The sequence below is a fragment of the Balaenoptera musculus genome, chromosome 13 (genome assembly GCF_009873245.2).
Source record: "Balaenoptera musculus isolate JJ_BM4_2016_0621 chromosome 13, mBalMus1.pri.v3, whole genome shotgun sequence".
Taxonomy (NCBI): Eukaryota; Metazoa; Chordata; class Mammalia; order Artiodactyla; family Balaenopteridae; genus Balaenoptera; species Balaenoptera musculus.
In genome coordinates, this window is record NC_045797.1 from 59,196,600 (window position 1) to 59,217,652 (window position 21,053).

At 38.5% G+C, this 21,053-nt stretch overlaps 1 protein-coding gene across 1 annotated transcript in view; it reads left to right on the forward strand.

Moving 5' to 3' along the window:
- The first annotated feature begins 544 nt into the window (after positions 1-544).
- HNRNPLL (heterogeneous nuclear ribonucleoprotein L like) overlaps positions 545-21,053 on the forward strand; it is a 37,732-nt gene continuing 17,223 nt past the window's right edge. Inside the window, exons 1-4 of the mRNA XM_036873543.1 lie at positions 545-1,071; positions 13,206-13,324; positions 17,842-18,079; positions 19,543-19,628. Coding sequence (XP_036729438.1) covers positions 877-1,071; positions 13,206-13,324; positions 17,842-18,079; positions 19,543-19,628 — 638 coding nt within the window. The 5' untranslated portion in view covers positions 545-876. The remainder of the gene's footprint in view (positions 1,072-13,205; positions 13,325-17,841; positions 18,080-19,542; positions 19,629-21,053) is intronic.

Here is a 21,053-nt window from a genome sequence, read left to right on the forward strand (position 1 = left end):
TTGCACACAACATAGGGAGAAAGCTACTTTCACGATTCTAATCCCTTTTCTCCCCTCACCGCCTGTAGTTTCAGGGCTGCGAGATGTCTCTGCAGGGATTTTCTCTTTTGAAGATAAGTAATAAAAGCATTTAAATTAACGGGAGGGCGGTTAACACCGCAGTCCTGGACCCACTATACGCCTCCTCGTCCGCCGGGGTTCACTCCGCGCCTCACCTCCAGTTGGCCCAACAGTGCTAATGGCCGTCGGGTAGCAACGGCTCCAGGTCCGCGCGCGGTGGGCGTTGAGCGGTCAGGACTAGCAAACCAGCTGAGAGTTCGGAAGGCGCAGGGAGAGGGGCGAGGCAGGACCCTGGGAGGCTTTTGACGAACAGCCCTTGCAGCCAATTGGAAGCCTGGTCGACTTTTCCCTCTGCCAATAGGGAGCGAGGCCCGGGCTTGGGGGGGGGCGCTTCCCGCGGGCTGCGGCTGGATTCGATCCTGCACGGCGGCCGCGAAGATGGGGGTGGAGGCTCGGCCTGGGCGGCGAGGAGTGGATTAGGGGAGGAGGGAAGACCGGAAGCCACGGTCGCGTCCCCATCCTTAGATTTGCTCCCCGGGACTGGGAGCGGAGACGGAGGAGGAGGGAGAGGCTGAATGTTGGCTCCGTGATAAAGGGGAGCGGCCGCTCCGGAGCCTCCTCCCGGGGCGCCCTCCTCATCCCGCGCACTCTCCGCACCCACCCGGCTTCTGGGCGCGCGGCCCACGCGGACAGCCGGGCCGCGCAGACCTTCGCTAAAGAGGCGCTGCCCGCGACGGGGACTGGCCGGCGGCGTCCGAGGCCCGCGCCCCGCCGCCACCCCCACCCGCTAGCCCGCCGGTGCCTCCGGCCGCCGCCATGTCCTCTTCCTCATCCTCCCCCAGGGAGACGTACGAGGAGGATCGGGAGTACGAGAGCCAGGCCAAGCGCCTCAAGACCGAGGAGGGGGAGATCGACTACTCGGCCGAGGAAGGCGAGAACCGCCGGGAAGCGACGCCCCGGGGCGGGGGCGATAGCGGCGGCGGTGGCGGCGGCCGGAGCTTTTCACAGCCGGTAACAAAGCGCGGCGCCCCGACAGCCGTGCCTGGCGGCTCCCCGGGAAGCAGGGCCCAGCGGCAGGGACTCGGCCTCGGGGCCTCCCGCCCGCCTCGTTTTCCCTTTTCGCTGCGCTGACCGGGTCGGGAAGCGCCGGCTCCTTCTCTTTGGGGCTTTTATTCTTCGCCCTACCTGTTTCCAGCATCCCGATCGCGAATCCGGTCCCGGCCTGGCCGCAGGCCCCGCATTGAGTCCACTGCCGGCCCGAACTTGGGGAGGGTCGCGGGGCGGGGGCGGCGGGGAGGCGTTGCTTCCGCTCCGGGGGGCTCTGGTGCACGATTAGCCCTTTGTTAGTTTTCACTCCTCGGGCGGCTGGCCGGCGTCTGACGACCCGCTCCCTTCAGCCCCCTGCCCGGAGCATCCGCGCGCTGGTCACGATCACAGGATGGTGGCGTTGGTTCCGCCCAGGGCTCTCTTCGCCTGGGTCCTGAGGAGAGCCGCCGCTAACTGACAAATTATGCTCTGCGGCTCACCGCCCAGTTCCCCTGAAGGTTTAATTTAAAAATTTTTACTCTTGGCAGGCCTGGCTTGCATGCTTTGCTCCCCAGTTTCCTGATGATTGCTCAGTATAGTGTTTAGCTCTTCGGTTAAAAATAAAATGCGTTGGCAGGTGTTCGCACACGCCTACTTACAAGGAAAACGAAATCTTAAAATCACCTCAGTTCTTCATGGGCAGTGTGTTCTCAATTCGTTCCACAAAAAGAACTGAACTCAGGACTGCATCAAACACACGTTCCTGGATTCTTGTTTCTCTCATCAAAAAGCTTAGATGGAGGCAGAAGGAATGTGAAAATCGTTTTATCCACAGCAAGTGGCAACTCAGTTTCAGCTGGATGGAAACTAAGGAAACAAAGCAAAGGAAACGTTTTTGCCCTTTTTGGTGCGCTTAAGCTGTCTTAATGACTGGGATGTTCCTTAAACATTTAACACGTTCTAATTGTGATTTATTTTCTTAAAGCAAACTTAACCCGAAATTTACGAAATAGTGCACGTATATTCTAATATTAGATTAAAATGTTTTTCACCTTTAATACGAGGCAAATTAGAAGTCTTTTAGCTCTTGTTTGCATTTTAATGTAAAAAATTCTGGTCAGTAATCCCCGGTGTTAGAGTTTACAAATACGATAATGTTGCAACACATTTTAAAAAGGAGCTTCTTCTTCCTCTAAATAAAATAGTTTATTTTTTTAAGTGAAATTTTATTTTTATTTATAATACTTATTTTTTTGGCTGCACTGCTCGGCATGCGAGATCTTATTTCCCTGACCAGGGATCGAATCCGTGCCGCCCCCCCCCTGCAGTGGAAGCACAGAGTCCTAACCACTGGACCCAGGGAATTCCCAAAATAGTTTTCTTAAGGCTAGATATTGCTTTCGACTTCTGTACCTGAATATTTGGAATATTCAAAATGTAACTTGAAAGTGTGAATAAAGAAAGTGCATTTTTTCTTAGGAAGTTTCAGTTCAAAGCTAACTCCATTGTGGAAATTGAAAACACAGTTAGAATATTGGACTGTTATAACTGATATTTAGATGCATTGGATCAGTGTATTTCTTTTGCCAAAAATCTTGCTCGAGTTTTTGTGCAGTAGCATGAAATGTCTTCCATAAGTGTCTTGGAAAGATACTTTAACCAGTTTACAAAAGTTTTTTTTTTTTTTTTAATTATTAGCACCTTTAATTATTTATTTATTTATTTTTTGGCTGTGTTGGGTCTTCGTTTCTGTGCCAGGGCTTCCTCTAGTTGCGGCAAGCGGGGGCCACTCACTATCGCGGCCACTCTTGTTGCGGAGCATGGGCTCCAGACGCGCAGGCTCAGTAGTTGTGGCTCACGGGCCTAGTTGCTCCGCGGCATGTGGGATCCTCCCAGACCAGGGCTCGAACCCATGTCCCCTGCATTAGCAGGCAGATTCTCAACCACTGCACCACCAGGGAAGCCCCCATTTGAAAACATTAAATGTTAAGCCAATAGTATTATTTTGGATGTTGGGAAGAAAATAATGTATAATTAATACATCCCAAGTGAATTGTATCTAGCAGTGGAAATAGCACTGGACAGGTCTTGGGGAGAGTCAAGAGTCTTAGCTAGCATACAATCTGTGTGACCTTGGGAAAGTCAGTTAACTACTGTTCTGAGTTCTCTTACAATGTAAAATGTAAAAGTTGAACTTCACGTTTTCCATACCTGAAGTTGTAGTTCAGTGATTAATGTAATGCAGCTTTTAAATTACCCAGGCAGGAACTAATGTATGCAGATTGAGTTATAAATTCAAGTTTTGTTTATCTTATTGCTGTTGTTTCTTAGAAGAGGGTGAATTGCCTTTATTTAACAGTAGAACCAATATTGTACTGTGAAATCTAATGAAGGATTATTTTTCCTGTTTTTAAACATTTTTCTTCATGTAATTTTGCGTACTATTTTGAAATCATTGCAGCTATGGAAACCTGTACATAATAAAATTTTACTAGGACAGGAATGCCCTGAATAGAAGTTTACTGTCTAGTGCGTCATCATCGAGAAATATGGTAATTCATCTAACGGAAAAGGGTTTGACTCAACTTCAGCCCAGCCCCGTTGTACAAAGTGTTTAAGTAAATGCAGATCAGGTACAATGATAGGTAATCCTTTCAATGCTAGTTGGAAGTTCGTAAAAGTGTACAGTAAGACTTCAATGAATTACATTGTTTGGCTTTTCATTTTCCTTGAGTTATTTAATAATTAGATTTAAAGAGGAATGTGAGTATTTAAGAAAAACTTTCTACAAATGCTCCGGATTTAAAGATGAATTAATCATTGTGAATGATGTTTTAAGGTGTAAAGAGAAATGAGTTTGTAGTTTGGATATTAGAAGTAAGACACTCTTCAAATTTGTGTCTTCTGGTACTAACTTTGAAGAGCAAAAACTCCCAGAGTGTTTCAAATTCTTTGGGCTGCATTTTGAACAAAGCTTAATTATGGAGGTTCATGCTATGTATTATACAATTACTTTACTCTTGTGGAGTAAATTGTGTTCTTAAATTTAACAGGCATGATCTTCAAGATCATATTAATAGTAAATTTCTGTACCTGCTAACTTTTAAGAAAGCAGCTTGACTTCTGAATATTAGCACTTCACTTGGCAAAACCGATTTAGGAACTGAATTGGGAGTTTACTTACAAAAAAAAGCCTGCTTTTATAGAGATTGGTATCAATAAAAATTTATGGAGTACTAATGCATTTTAGAGACTTTTAAGTTTTTCTTTTACTCTATTCTGCTAATGACTAAACAGGCAAATCAAAGATTGTTAAAGTGATTGCTGATGAGGTGAAAATTTAAGTTTCTCAACTTTTAATAAATAGACTTGTAAGATGGCAAAATGCCAAGATAAAAAATACGGATCCTAGGATTTCCAAACAAAGGAATATGCATTATATAGAGAACCTAGTTTGAACTTAAGATATACTGTTAAACTTTAATGATCTGAATTACAGAGATGATAGGACTATTATGATGGCTTATTGGGATAAATATAGAATGGGAGATGGGATGAAGTCACTTTGTTAGCTTAGGTCCCACAGGAAAACTTTAGAGACTGTGACAGTGAGCATAGTAACTACACTCTGGTGTGCACCTCAGAGGTAAGTGCCAGAGCCTTGAGGCTTCTGTAACGGTAATGTCCTGTGTCTTATTTAGCTAAGCTGCTGCAGTAGAGTGAGAATTTTAGGCTTAGTTTTGGGAAGTAAATGAAAAGTAGTAGGTTTTACTGTCTTTTGATTTTAACAAGAGACAATTTCTTCATGTTAGTACATATAGTGAAAAGTGCTGTTAATAGAGCCATAAGCCCAACCAGAGCAGGTGTCTTGGCTCTGCTACCAACATGCTTTGTGACTTAACCTCTTTGGAACTCAACTTGCTACCTATCACATGAGATGGTTGGATTAGATGATCACTGTGATCTCTTAGCTCATTAAAAAAATAATACTTGAGCCCTGTCGTGTGCTAGGTGCTGTTCTTGGTGATGGGATATAATAAAAAAAAAAAAAATTCCATATCTAAAAATCTGTGATCCTACATCATTTAGTGCTTTATTTTCCGTCTGTGAAATTGAATACAACTTTCAAAGCTTGCAGTTGCAGCCACAGCACCAACTCAGATGAGCTTAAACAAAACAAAAAGGGGGCAGGGGTAGGGAATTTATTGGCCCGAATAACTATGAATGCCAAGTTGTGGCATTAGTTTTAGGCATGGCAGGATCTTAGGTTTTAGATGATGTCATAGGGACTAGATTCTATCGCTTTCCATGTTTCAGCTCTATTTCCTCTATGTAGTGATAAAGCTAGGCTTACGTTTTTATAGCTAGCAAATAAAGAAGAACAGTCTCTCCCTCAGAGTCCATAGCTATCCCCTCTGATCAACCATTTTTTATATCTCCCTACCCCCAACTAGTCACTGGACTACCTCTGAAGTTGGGGAGTTACGACTGTGTGACTGAGAATACTAGTGGAATAATATGGGGTTGAGGAGTTTTTGTTTGTTCATTTGCTTGTTTTTATGTTCAGCCAGATGAAGGGGGAAGGAGTTTTGGGCAGGCAAAACCAAAGGATTTCTACCACATGAGCAAAAAAAATAAAGATTACTTTTTAAGAAGTTATTTGAATCAAAGTTATTTTTAATCTTTGTTATGCGATCAAATGTTCCTTAACACTTTGGATAGGGAAATTAAAGGGTTTCCTGTGTTTTGGATCTGCTCTATTAAGAAAAAGATCAAGTAAAGAGATGTGATTGTTTAATTTTAAGAAAAACTGGGACTTCCCTGGTGGTCCAGTGGGTAAGACTCCGCGCTTCCAGTGCAGTGGGCCTGGGTTCGATCCCTGGTCCGGGAACTAGATCCCGCATGCATGCTGCAACTCAGAGTTCGCATGCCACAACTAAGACCCGGTACAGCCTGAATAAATAAATAAATATTAAAACAAAACAAAAAAAAGAAAAACCATGTACTACTTAACTCTATAGTGTGAGTTAAAAACTATTTGCAGCTGTCCCTTAAAACTAGTTTGTCCTTGATCTATGTGAAGTATCTGTGACGTATCCAAAGTAAAAGGGGGGATAATCTTTTTTTTTTTTTTTTTTTTTTAAACATTTTAAATTTTATTTATTTATTTATTTATTTTTGGCTCTGTTGGGTCTTTGTTTCTGTGCGAGGGCTTTCTCTGGTTGCGGCAAGTGGGGGCCACTCTTCATCGCGGTGCGCGGGCCTCTCACTATCGTGGCCTCTCTTGTTGCGGAGCACAGGCTCCAGGCGCGCAGGCTCAGTAGTTGTGGCGCACGGGTCTAGTTGCTCCGCGGCATGTGGGATCTTCCCAAACCAGGGCTTGAACCTATGTCCCCTGCATTGGCAGGCAGACTCTCAACCACTGCGCCACCAGGGAAGCCCGGGATAATCTTAAATATCTGGAAATCTGTACTCATTTCTTGGTAGTACTCTGATAAATTCTAATGTATCCAGAAAATGATTACCAGAATAGAGAAGGCACTCAAGATCATATCATAAGAGGAATGACAGAAGACTCTGGGGGATATTTAGCCTGAAGGGTAAACTTAAGTGTGATTTAAGAAATCATTTCAAATTATAGGAAGGTTATGTAGTAGAAGTAAATGAAGATAAGGATAGGAGGTGGCAATTAATGTTTACCGAACCCTGTTAATAACAACATCTAGCACTGTGCTAGACATTTTATATTTGTCCTATTTGTTGTAATTTTAAGTGATGAAGATTTTGTTTTATTTTTTAATTATTTTTTATTTTATTTTTTTATTTTTGGCTGCGTTGGGGCTTCATTGCTGTGTGCGGGCTTTCTCTGGTTGCGGCGAGCAGGGGCTACTCTTCATTGCAGTGCACGGGCTTCTCACTGCGGTGGCTTCTCTCGTTGTGGAGCACGGGCTCTAGGCACACGGGCTTAGTAGTCGTGGCACGCGGGCTCAGTAGTTGTGGCTCGCGTGCTCTAGAGCGCAGGCTCAGTAGTTGTGGCGCATGGGCTTAGTTGCTCTGCAGTGTGTGGGATCTTCCCAAACAAGGGATCGAACCTGTGTCCCCTGCATTGTCAGGTGGATTCTTAACCACTGCGCCACCAGAGCAGCCCTGTTTTATTTTTTTTAAAAGTGAAACTGAGGTTCAGAAAGGTTAAGTAAGTAGCGTAGTGTAAGATCACAGAGCCAGTAAATGTCCAAAGATTCAAACGCTGGTCTGACTTCAAAGGCCATTTTGTATAGGAAGTTACCGGGAGACAGATTTGGATGCATATTATGAAGAACTTTCTAAAAATATAGTAGATTGTCTCACAAGGTAGTGTGTTTTCCTGTCATTGGAGGTGATTAAGGAGAGGCTGATAATCACTTGCAGTGGGTCTGTGCACATTTGGTTTTGGGGGATGAATTACTGAATTTGAGGTTGGTTTTTTTTTTTTTTTTTTTTTAAATAGAAATTAAACTATCTTTTTTTTTATTTTTTATTTTTTTAAATTAATTTATTTATTTATGGCTGTGTTGGGTCTTCGTTTCTGTGCTAGGGCTTTCTCTAGTTGTGGCGAGCGGGGGCCACTCTTCATCGCGGTGCGCGGGCCTCTCACTATCGCGGCCTCTCCTGTTGCGGAGCACAGGCTCCAGACGCGCAGGCTCAGCAATTGTGGCTCACGGGCCCAGCTGCTCTGCGGCATGTGGGATCTTCCCAGACCAGGGCTCGAACCCATGTCCCCTGCATTAGCAGGCAGATTCTCAACCACTGCGCCACCGGGGAAGCCCGAGGTTGGTTTTTTTTAACCCTATATTTATAGGAGGGCAATAAAGGCTGTTCAATGGCTGTTGAGCACGTGTTATGCGTGGAGATGTTGGGAAAACAAAAAGCCTGAGGACATTGTGCATTGCCTTTGTGAGTTTACAGTTTTACTATATCGAGAGTTTTAATGGTCCCTTCTCATTCCTCTCATATGGAAGCTTCATTTATATTCTATTCTATTCTGAGCTTCCCTTCTCTTTAGTTAAGTCTGGTTTTCAGTCTGCAGTCGTCAAAATTAGCACTCAAGATTGATGTTATTGGAGTTTGTCTTTGAGGTAGCCTTTGAAGAGGGGCTGGGGGTTTGTAACTGGTCTGTAGCTTGCAGTGAGGACCAAATAATGTCTTCATTATAGTTGACCCAGTTTACCTAAAGAAGGGATTGAGTAATTAAAAAAGAAAAAAGTATACGGAAATTGCAGGTATGCCTCCATTTGCTGGGTACTTATTTGGAATATTGTTTCTCATCTGATAAATAATAGATATAAATAGACCAGGAGAGAGCCTAGATAAGTAAAACATTTGAAATGAAAAGAATTTGAGCTTCTCGGACTTCCCTGGTGACACAGTGGTTAAGAATCTGCCTGCCAATTCAGGGGACACGGGTTCAAGCCCTGGTCCGGGAAGATCCCACATGCCGCGGAGCAACTAAGCCCGTGCGCCACAGCTACTGGGCCTGCGCTCTAGAGCCCGCAAGCCACAACTACTGAGCCCGCATGCCACAACTACTGAAGCCTGTGCACCTAGAGCCTGTGCTCCGCAACAAGAGAAGCCACCGCAATGAGAAGCCTGCGCACCGTAACGAAGAGTAGCCCCTGCTCAACACAACTAGAGAAACCCTGCGTGCAGCAATGAAGACCCAATGCAGCCAAAAATAAATAAATAAATAAATTTATAAAATTAAAAAAAAAAAAAGAATTTGAGCTTCTATATGAGAAAGGATTAAAAAAAACTCCTTAAGCTTTAGAAGACATGGTCAAAGTATTAATATATGGATGGAGTAAACAATACTGACTTATTCACCAATTTAAGATTCAGATGCAGAGTATGATGCTTAAAGGAGGTAATTTTAGGGTAGTAAAAAAAGCTCTGGAGATGATTTCAGATTTTTTATCACCACTATATAGTATAGGTAGAGATAAAATGTTGATTTAAGAAACATGTTAGGGGCTTCCCTGGTGGCATAGTGGTCAAGAATCCGCCTGCCAATGCCAGAGACACAGGTTCGAGCCCTGGCCCGGGAAGATCCCACATGCCACGGAGCAATTAAGCCCGTGTGCCACAACTACTGAGCCTGCGCTCTAGAGCCCACAAGCCACAACTACTGAGCCCGCATGCCACAACTACTGAAGCCCGCGCGCCTGGAGCCTGTGCTCCGCAACAAGAGAAGCCACCACAGTGAGAAGCCTGCGCACTGCAATGAAGAGTAGCCCCCACTCGCCGCAACTAGAGAAAGCCCGCGTGCAGCAACGAAGACCCAACACAGCCAAAAATAAATAAATAAATAAATTTATATTAAAAAAAAAAGAATCCGCCTGCCAATGCAGGGTACACGGGTTCGAGCCCTGGTCCAGGAAGATCCCACATGCCATGGAGCAACTAAGCCCGTGCGCCACACCTACGGAGCCTGTGCTCTAGAGCCTACGAGCCACAACTACTGAGCCCATGTGCCACAACTACTGAAGCCCGTGCACCTAGAGCCCGTGCTCGGCAACAAGAGAAGCCACCGCAATGAGAAGCCCGCGCACCACAATGAAGAGTAGACCCTGCTCGCCTGCACACAGCAACGAAGACCCAACGCAGCCAAAAATAAATGTAAATAAAATAAATAAATTTATCGTTGTGATGAATTAGGAGATTGGGATTGACATATATACAGTAATATGTATAAAATGGTTAACTAATAAGAACCTGCTGTAAAAAAATAAATAAAATTAAATTAAAAATAAATAAATAAATAAATTTATAAAAAAAGAAACATGTTAGTATTTGGGGGGAAAAAGAGGGGTGGTGAAAATATAGTTTGAAAAGGTACCTTTAATATATCAGTTTTATATTTGGAAACAACACTAGGGTTTTTTTATTTTTTAAATAAACTACAGAAAGAATGAGAAAATTTTAAGTTCAAGAAAAGGGGACATAATTTAGAGATAGAGAAATATCAAGGTAGATAAACTCATGAAAGGCAGAGTCATTGAGTGCGAATAAGGGAAATACAGAGGGTATGGGATATATTCTCAGCCTTGAGGTTGAGATAATCATATCTTCCCCTAAGTACCATATTGATTGCATTTAACATCTTTCAGCTTTTAAAGAATAACTTAAATCTTGATCTGTTTCATTTAAGAAATATAATTAAGTAGTAATATGTTAAAATCAGATCTTTTGAGAGATTTTAAAAATTGATCCTATAATCCTTTTCTTTGTAAGAAGACCAGTTTGAAAAGTACTCATTTTTTAGCACTGTATTCAAGATAGTGGTTATCTGTGTTGGGAAGGGAGGTAGGAAGAAGAGATGTGTTCAACTCCCTCTTCCTAGTGTTTTATTTATTAAACTGGGTGGTGAGTTAATGAATATTTTTATATTCTTCATACCTTTTCGTAGGTCTTAAATATATTATACAATAATTTCCCAATTTTTTATATTATGTAAAATATTTAATTACATATGCCCTTCACCTAGATTCAGCAGTTTTTAACATTTTGCCATTTGGGATTTTATCTCTATATGTGTATATATTTATATACATACTTTTTTTCTCTATACTATTTGAAAGTAAGTTGCAGGTATCATGACAGTTCATCCCTAAATAACACAGTTTTCCTAAGAATAAGGATATTCTTTTCATATAGCCATTGCCATCATAATGGTACCTAAGACAATCAAAAACATCTTACAGAAAAACCCAAACGAACTTTTTGGCTAACCCAATAATATCCTGTTTATGATTCAATTTCTCCAATTTTCCCTAAGATGTTTTTTATAGCAGTTTTTATCAATTATAAAATGAAAGCTCACATACTGCATTTGGTTGTTGACTGTCTTTACTCTCAGTCTGAAATCTTCCACTGTTTTTTACTTTTTGAGGCGTCCAGGCCAATATAGTTTTCTTTTGCATTTTTACCTTTCCTAGCTCATTTCTAAGGACCAAAGGATATGACTGTCTTATTTCTTGTAGTTTATTATTGTCTAATTATTTTTAGAGTAAAACTTATTATTTATACTTTAAATGTTTTCTCTAAATTAGGTTTTTAGGTATTAGAGCTTTCTTCCTGCTTTATTGTCATCCAGTAATTAAGAGCTTAATGATGATAATGTACATTTGGTTGTTGAGTTTCACTGAGGCAGTCGCATTTGTTAAAGTTGCTAACAGGTTGCTAATAACGTGTTGGTATACATAGGGTACAATCAGAATGATTCATTTCAGACTTAGTGGCATGTAATGAATATCTGTTTAACCATAGAAAAGACTCAGCATAAGCAATTCAAATGAAATTCCAAGGACTGAATTAGTATTTGCAAAGGATTTAATTTATTTGCTGGATTTGACAAGAGTGTAAGAATAGTCTCATGGTTACTTTATATACTTAAATTAGTTCTTTTTTTAAAATTTGACATTTTTTTATTGGCATGGCACAAGACTGTTAGAGTATTTTCTAACAGTCTTTATGATAATAAAGCAAAGTTGGTGAGTCTTTAAAAATAGCCATAAAGGGATTTAATGTTCTTAAAATGATTCTTAAGTTTTAATGGTAAAACATTTGTGTTTTTACATTAGGAGGAAAAACCCTTTTTTCCTGTTTATAGGAGAAAAAAACCTTTCCTTTAATAGATTTTTTTGGTATATGTGTGAATTGTACATGGAATTCATTTCTTTCCTTTTAGAAATTACTTCTTAATTGCAATATAGTTGATGTATAATATGTTAGCTTCAGGTGTACTGCATAGTGATTTGACTTTGCATACATTACGAAATGATCACCATGATAAGTCTAGTAACCATCAGTCCCATACAGAGTTATTATATTATTGACCATATTCCTTATGCTGTATATTACATCCCATGGCTTATTTATTTTGTAACTGGAGGTTTGTACCTCTTAATCCCCTTCATCTGTTTCACATCCCTCCCCCTCAACCACCCATTTGTTCTCTGTATCTGTGAGTTTGTTTTGGTTTTGTTTTGCTTGTTGGTTTATTTTGTTTTTTAGATTCTGCATAATACCCTTTAGATCCATCCATGTTGTCACAAACGGCAAGATTTCATCTTTTATGGAGGTCATTTCTGAAGTGATGCAAGAGAGGTGCCCAGTGGCTAGTTGTAAATACAGATCTTTGTCTTAATAGAACTTGAATAAGTAAATGAGAGCTATTTTCATTTTCAAGCTAATTTTCCTACATAGTCCCTTTTAAAATAAAGTTTAAGACCATATGTTTTAAAACTTCTTGCTGGGCATACTCAAAGATACACAATACTTCACAGAAGCCCAGGAAGGCTTGTGGTTTTTTTTTCTTCTTTTTTGGGCTGTGCCACACGACTTGTGGGATCTTAGTTCCCCAATCAGGGATTGAACCTGGGCCCTGGCAGTGAAAGCACCAAGTCCTAACCACTGGACTGCCAGGGAATTTCCCAAGGCTTGTATTTTTGAGTACTCCTTGTTCATCAGCAAAGATGGTACCTTGTATAAATTTAAGTTGTCAGGTGTACTGAGTAACTTCAAATTATTGTGGGACTAGGTAACCAATTAAATAAGGACAAAATATGATATTAATCTATATTCCAGGAAAAATAAAGTATATAATCTTTATATTAAAGAAGAAATTTTAATTGGGACTTTTTGTTCATTTGGTCTACTTGAGATTTTGATTTTTATGGAAGTGAAATTATGAATATAAAGTATGTTTCCAATTGTAGCATGCTCTGTGTATCTGCTGACGTTTTTTCTGAGATTTCCTTGAAGTTGAAATAAGTTATTTTTTTATTGAAGTATAGTTGATGTACAATATTATATAAGTTGAAGTTGAAATGAGTTATTAAATAACTTATCTGTAGTTCTTATTGAGAGAGAATGCTCCCTTTTAAGAAATCAGAATTTTCATGCCAAACATTTAATTAGTGATTTTACTCTCGGGTCCTTTCGCTAACTTGTGAATTGCAATTTGGTTTGGGATTTTTTTTTTTTTTTAATGTTTGCTTTTTAATGCAGAGATGGGTTTACTAAAAGATGCAATTTATTTAGACTTCTAAAGTTTTTAACTAGAAATTATTTTATCTTGCTAGGAGGCAGGTGGAAGTCATCATAAAGTTTCTGTTTCACCCGTTGTCCATGTTCGAGGACTCTGTGAATCTGTGGTTGAAGCAGACCTTGTGGAGGCTCTGGAAAAATTTGGGACAATATGGTAAGGCCAATAAGGACTTCATACAGATTGTGAAAACAGTATGGTAGAACAAACTTTGCTTGCTTGCTATGTAAGCCTTGATGTTTAACCATAGTATATATTGTTTACCTATGACTGTATATCTTTGAAGCCTTCTGAGGCTTTCTGGGATTATGCATGGATGAATTTTTGTGGATCCATGATCCCCTCTCACTCCTCAACCAGGTTGTGTATAAAATTGATTATTGCATCTTTCATCTGATTTTCAAATGAATCCATGATTCCTTCTTAAACGCTGCTTTTAAACCATTGAGTTAATTACGCCCTTCATCTTCAGAGTTTGAAATAGTGGTACTTAAATACTGATTTTGTTTTGTTTTGTTTTTTGTTTGTTTTGAACTATTTAAGAATCAGTTGGCAATGAAAAGTGGGTAGATTAAGGGTAGGCATTATTTGCTTAGGTGCATGTTGCTGTGAGTTCTTATGCAGATCATGAGCAGTCAGTGTTTTATCCTAGCTTGTCTTCCTTTTGTGTTTTGTATTCACTCAGGCTCCTCCTTTTTCCACAGCTGGTGTGTACTTAAGAATATTGACTTAAATGGAAAACATAATTAGAAAAGTGAATCTGCTGCAAAAATAGACACTCTAAAACATTTTGTAGATTATTTCTGGAATATGCCTGGCTGTTCTCTTCTTAGTATGGATAATCTAGAGTTTATTTTATTATTATTTTTTCCATTGATGAATACGTTTGGGGTTTTTGTTATAGGCATCAGACACAGACTAAGTCATAATATATAAATAGGAGAGAAATTTCAATATATTTGCTGAGATTGCTTGATTGCTTCAATTTTATAAAAATTTATGTGGAGTTTTGAGTATTGAAAGGATGGTGAATAAATAGATGGGGAGGGAGTGATCAGAGGTTCCAACAGAGGAATCATTGCTTCAAAGGAGTAGGGGTTGTGTTACCTTCCATCATGGGATCTTTTTAATTAATTTCTTTGGTGACCTCATTGAGAGATGGATGACTTAGCAAACTTGTTACCCTTAACTTATGTACCTCAGAAACCACTGTTAACATATTGTTGATCCTTGGAGGTACAAATTGGAAATCCACACGGGCATTAAAAAAGCCCATTTCTTGAAGTATCACTAAGATAACTATATCACTTCTTAGTCATTTGGAGTGGATATTGGAAGTTAAGTTTGTCTGGACAGTTACATAGTATTGAAGCAGACTGCTTAGACTATATTTAGACTTGCATGTTGATACTAGTCTAACCCAGTCACTATAAGGACCTTCTAGGTGGTGCATTGTCTCATGGAGTTATAAAAAGATAGTTATCTCTGAATTATTACTTTCTTCTGTTCTTATATATTTAGGGTTTTTTAAGTTATTTTCTTAGAGCCAAGAAATACCAAAGCAATGTCAGAAAACAAGTTGATGAACAAATACAGTTGGAAACTTTAGGGAAATAATAACTATATTGATATTTTGATGTTAATTATGACCATGACCTAAATGTTGGGGATTAAAGAAATAGAACTATTTGTTTAAGTTTGTAAGTAATTTGAATTACTTCTGAGTGGCCTGTCCGTTTTTATTATTATATTTATATACTTAAAAAAAATATTTATTTATTTGGTTGTGCTGGGTCTTAGTTGTGGCAGGCAGGCTCCTTAGTTGCAGCTCGTGGACTCTTAGTTGCAGCACACATGTGGGATCTAGTTCCCTGACCAGGGATGGAACCCGGGCCCCCTGCATTGGGAGCTTGGAGCCTTATCCACTGCGCCACCAGGGAAGTCCCAGTTTTAGACTCTATACTGTTTGATACTTAGTCCATGGTAATGTGTTCCATATATGAATTTTATTTAGTTAATTTGCGTAGTACATTGTTCTGTCCTCAAGATTGGTAGTTATGTGGATAGAAAAGTCATGAAATAATCGGAACAAATTAGTGTATAATTACGAGCTTAATTGGCATAAATATGATAATAGGAGTTTCAGTTGTGTGGAATGATCTTGATCTTAGCTACTAAAGCTAAAAGAACCTTGAACAGCCTCCTATGAGGAGTAGGTGTTTTGCTTCAAAATGTTGCATTTATAGAACCTTTCCCTATTTTTTTATTTGTTGATTTATTGAGTGGTGTTGGGGGGGGAATTATAAAGACTGTATAGAAGCTGCTCATCTTAAATAGATGAGTCACCAAGTTCAATATATAGTAAGTAAGTTGATACTTAAAAACTAGATGTATAGGAAAGAAGTTCAGGAGAAACTATAACAAGATCTTGAGAATGGTTCTGTCAGGATAATAAAATTGCTATTTTTTTGGTCTTTATTTAATCAAAAGAATATTTAGAAATATATACTGAGTCTCTTTTCCTCCCTTCTCCCCTCTCATTAAAGGAGAGGATGCTAGGTAGTGATTAGCTATACCAGTTTAAATTTTAAAATAAAACTTTTGGGACCTAATTTGTGTAGTAAATCTCTTGCTTCCTCCTGTTTTTATTTAAAAATTAGTAAACATGTTTTAAGCTATAAGTTGAAAGCACCCACCCTACCTACCATGTTCCTTAGACTTTTTGTTTATTTTTACTCTCTTTGGTCTTCCAGTCTTTCTCATACTAATGCTTTTTAAAATTTTTTAAAAAATTATGTGCCAAACAATTTAAGTGAATTCTAAAATGCCTTTGTGACATTCTAATTTTGCCTTCCCTATCTTCATATGATGCCACTTTTCCTGGGTAACCTGTTTAACTTTTAGCTCTGTGCTTCTAGCTTACTTCTTACAGTAGTTATTGACAGCACTTTTTACTACAAACAGGTGAGTCTATTTTAATAGGCCAATAAAGAATTTAAATATTTTTGGGCCTTTATAATTTTTCTGTGTTTCCAAAGAGCCAAAGGGCATTATTAACATATTTACTTGGTGATATCATTTAGCTATAAAACAACATATTTGTGAGAGGAGAATATTTATTATTCCTTAATTTCTTTAGCGTAGACCTGATTCCAGGGTTTTCTGTTTTTTTGTATACAAGACTTTAGAACTTCAGCTAGGAGTTTGCGTTTCTAAAACGAATGTTTCTCTCTGGGAATTTATATCTTGCATTTATAAACTAATCCCAGGCGTTATTGTTTCTGTGTTTTATTCTCTAATTTTGAATGATGTGGGTTGAGAGAGCTAATAAGCCTCATAGACCAACAAATGGTGATTGAACACCTGTCATGTGCCAGGCTCCGTTTCTAGATTCTGAGGATGTAAAGATGAATGAGGCAAGGCAAGCAATACGTGTGCAGAAACTGTAATCTTGACGACAATCCTCCCAGTTGTATAAATGAGGAAGCTGAAATTCATAAGAAATTACATAATTTGCCAGGCTACAAAGTGGTCTGTTTCTTACTAAGAAACACTTGCTAGGTTTTGAAGTTTAGTGGTTGGTCCTGGACGCCTGATTGAGAAGCAGTGCTGCTGTCTCTGAGTACCTGACCCGATGTTATTTCTCTGGCCTTCTGCTATTATAAAAAGCACATTGATTTTAAAATATTTTTAAGGTCCTTGTTCCTGTGAATAGAGGACATGTTTCCCTGTTCTGATCCATGTGTTCTGATTTCTCGCTAACCTCCCTTCCTTCATTTCTTTATTTTTCATTTCATGGATTAAAATATATTCCCCTTCCCAAAGAGTATACAATGAAGAGTAAATACTTCACTGTCTTGGCCATAGCATCCACGATTACCATATTCTAGTGAATATCTTTTTATGGATTCTTTAATATTTAAAAATATTTAAGAATTTTAGAGGAGATTATTGTATGAAATTTGGTCTGTTTGTAGTTGCTTCTTTTTGTCTTTTGGTTCTCTGTTTTTAGTAAGACAAATGGAAGTGTAGTCATTTCTTAGTGTGGCACTTACTTATTTGCAAAATTCAATAGAGGTGGTAGTTTCTGTTGTCGAGGGGACCCATCTGCTAACCTTCTCTTGAGTTTTATCTCTGTTGATTTCTTTTTAAAAAATTTTTTTTATTGAGGTATAGTTGCTTTACAGTGTTGTGTTAATTTCTGCTGTTCAGCAAAGTGGCTCAGTTATACATATATATTCTTTTTCATATTCTTTTCCATTATGGTTTTTCACAGTATGTTGAACATAGTTCCCTGTGCTACACAGTAGGATCTTCTTGTTTCTCTGCTGATTTCTGTATCTAGGTATTTTCTAATGCTGCTTGGAAGTGGCAGCCTGAGGAATAAACTGGATGGCATGATTAACAACTGGTAACAGAAGTGTGCTTGAGGAGGGCATGAGGTAGTTAAAAGCTTTCAATCACAGGAGGAGGAGGTTTCAAGTATGTACCATCTACCTGGTGTACCACAATTTATGTGGATAATTTAAGAGTTGACTAATATTGGATACAGGTAGTGAAGACTACTAATCTGTATGACTTGAGACTTTTTTATTAAAGTCTGCTTTTACTTGATTGAGAAAAATAATGTTAATTGAACTTACTATATTATTCTTTCCCAATCTCCCTTTCAGCTATGTGATGATGATGCCATTTAAACGGCAGGCTCTAGTGGAATTTGAGAACATAGATAGCGCCAAAGAATGTGTGACGTTTGCTGCAGATGAACCCGTGTACATAGCTGGTCAGCAGGCTTTTTTCAACTATTCTACAAGCAAAAGGATCACTCGGCCAGGAAATACTGATGATCCATCAGGAGGCAACAAAGTTCTTCTGCTATCGATTCAGAATCCTCTTTATCCAATTACGGTGGTGTGTATTTTAGTAAGACAAACTAAATTAAAAGTGATTTTGGAATTTGTCTTGAGTGACTAATCTGTAGTTTTCTTCACTGCCATATAGATATTTGAAAATAGTGGATTTTTTAAAAAGAATTATTAAAATTAATTTTAATTTTGACTATCAAGTTTAATGAACAAAGACATGGTGAGCACTGAAGCTATAAAAAGGTCAGAAGCACAGTTGTCATAATTAAATAAGCACATTAAATTTTTTTATTAACATCAGTGTTAACTCTCTTTCTGACAATAAAGCGTTAGACGGACTTGGTGGAAATGATCCAAGAAATCTCTCTCTAATATGCCAGCACATGTATTAAAAGCATCTTCTAGGTAGTGACAGAATTCCATAGTACAGTAAGGTACATTTATCATTATAAGCTGTTTAGAGATAGCCTGTTAAAAACTTCTCTGATTTACCTAAAAGTTCCCTTCTTCACTCTTTAAAACAGTGGTATTAGAATTTAAAAGGATTCATGTTCTTGAACCAGTTCAGTTTTCTACTTCATAATAATCACATGCTGTTTAATAATAAACTAGTGATAAGGACACTGTGATAGTGATAAGGATTTTTGTAATGAATAAAATATCACAATAAGAGGAGCTTCATTTAGTATGACTTCTAGTAAGGGTATATGATATTTGGACATAAACTTAAAGCATAAGACACTATTTAAATTTAGTTAGACATTATGTATCTATTTACTTTTGTAATATGTATAGACTTATTAATAAACAGTATTAATATATTTACAGTATTTGGTGTTTTGGGAAAAAGAATATAACTAGTACAAGTCCTCCAATTTGTTTACTGTATCCTTAGTACCTAATGGTGTGGCTGTGTAATTGTAGGTACTCAGAATTTTGAAAGTTGAAGAATTGTTCCTAAGTGGGTATTTAGGGTTCTCTCTTAGATGATTCAGGCATCTTCTTTGGTGAAATTTAACTCAATATAAATGATCTTCCCTGGGTCTTTTATCTATAGCCATTGTCCTTGAAAATAAATACTGAGTTGTTCTACTACTACTTTTTAATAAATATTTATTATTGTGATTTAAGCGATTATAGTATTAAACATTTCAGAGTCACATTTGGGAAAAAACAAAGTGATTACAGCTTTGGTTTATTAATTGTGTATTGTCAGAGATTCTTTTAGGTACCTGTTAAGAAAATAAAAATTGAGGATTCATTTAGGAGATTAAAAATAAGTAATAATGTTTTTCAAATGTTTCATTGGAAGTTCTCTAATGTGGGTATATTGTGTAGGTGAAGAAATAACTTTAGATCTATTAAAGTGTAACAGTTTTTAAAAGTTTAATTAGTACTTAATAGAAATGACATCTTGACAGTTTTTTTTTAGTAAAACAAAATAGAGTATAGCTTTATTATTTTTCTAAGTATAAAATGTGATGAAGTCTTGTTTTCTTTCCTTCATAGGATGTTTTATATACTGTATGCAATCCTGTTGGAAAAGTGCAACGTATTGTTATATTCAAGAGAAATGGGATACAAGCAATGGTTGAATATCCTTTATTTGTAAATTTTTTATTGATGTGTATTAATACTGTGTAATATAGATCTTATTTTTTCCTGCTTAATCATTTCTAGACAAGTGGTGTTTATTCTCCCCACCGTCCCCTATATCTATTTGTCTTCCATTTAAAGAATGAAACTGCAGTACCCACAGAGAATTTTACTGTTTTTGATAAAATAACTTGCTACCATAAAATAGTCCAGTGTTTCATTTTACAGTGTGCTTTGCCTTTTTAATGAGGAAAAAATAACACTGTTTGATAATATGTTCACTTGTGCCTTTTTGAAATTTTTCCCAAATGGACTTTTCTGAATCTCTCTTTAAAGTAGGCAGCTTGGAAGTATCAAAACGTTGGAGTTAATAGACCATTTCTTGCCTTTCTTCATTGAATCTTTTAAATGGTCATGGTTTATGTAAGACCTGCTTCCCTATGTTAAATTTGTTATACATTGAGTAAAAAGAGCAAGTTGCAAAATAGTACATATAGTACAATCCCATTAAAAAATAATAATTAAAAAAAAAAAACCTAACCTATGTGTACATGTGTATGCATAGAAAAAGGTTGGGATATACAGCAAACGCTTTTTTTTTTTTAATTTTTAAAAAATTTATTTATTTTATTTATTTATTTTTGGCTGCATTGGGTTTTCGTTGCTGCACACGGGCTTTCTCTAGGTGCGGCGAGTGGGGGGCTACTCTTCGTTGTGGTGCACGGGCTTCTCATTGTGGTGGCTTCTCTTGTTGTGGAGCACAGGCTCTAGAGTTCAGGCTCAGTAGTTGTGGCTCGCGGGCTCTAGAGCGCAGGCTCAGTAGTTGTGGCGCACGGGCTTAGTTGCTCCGCGGCATGTGGGATCTTCCAGGACCAGGGCTGGAACCCGTGTCCCCTGCATGGACAGGCGGATTCTTAACCACTGCGCCACCAGGGAAGCCCTACAGCAAACTCTTAATGGTGCTTACTCTGGGAAGTTGTTTTTGCTTTTTTTTTTTCCTACTAATTTTGTGGTTTGATTTTTTTTAACAATTAGAAACTTAAGTAATTTTTTAAAACCAGTAAAATGAAAGATAAAGATTATAAACTCAGCCTTCTCAGAAATATATAAAAATCAAGTATTTCTTTTGTATTATATTGATTCTTTGTAATGTTCTTCCTACTTTATTTATTTTTGGCCATGCTGTGCAGCTTGTGCAGCTTGCAGGATCTTAGTTTCCTGACCAGGGATTGAACCCGCACCCTTGGCAGTGAACGTGTGGAGTCCTAACCACTGGACCGCCCTGTTCTTCCTAGTTTAAGAGTAAAATATTTCCTGTTTCAAGATAGCAAACTGGCCTTTGCTAGGGAATGGGGCCATGCTCCATGCTCCCTCTCCCACACCCCAAAACCCCGGGTTATAAAGTACTTATGATGACCTAGAAG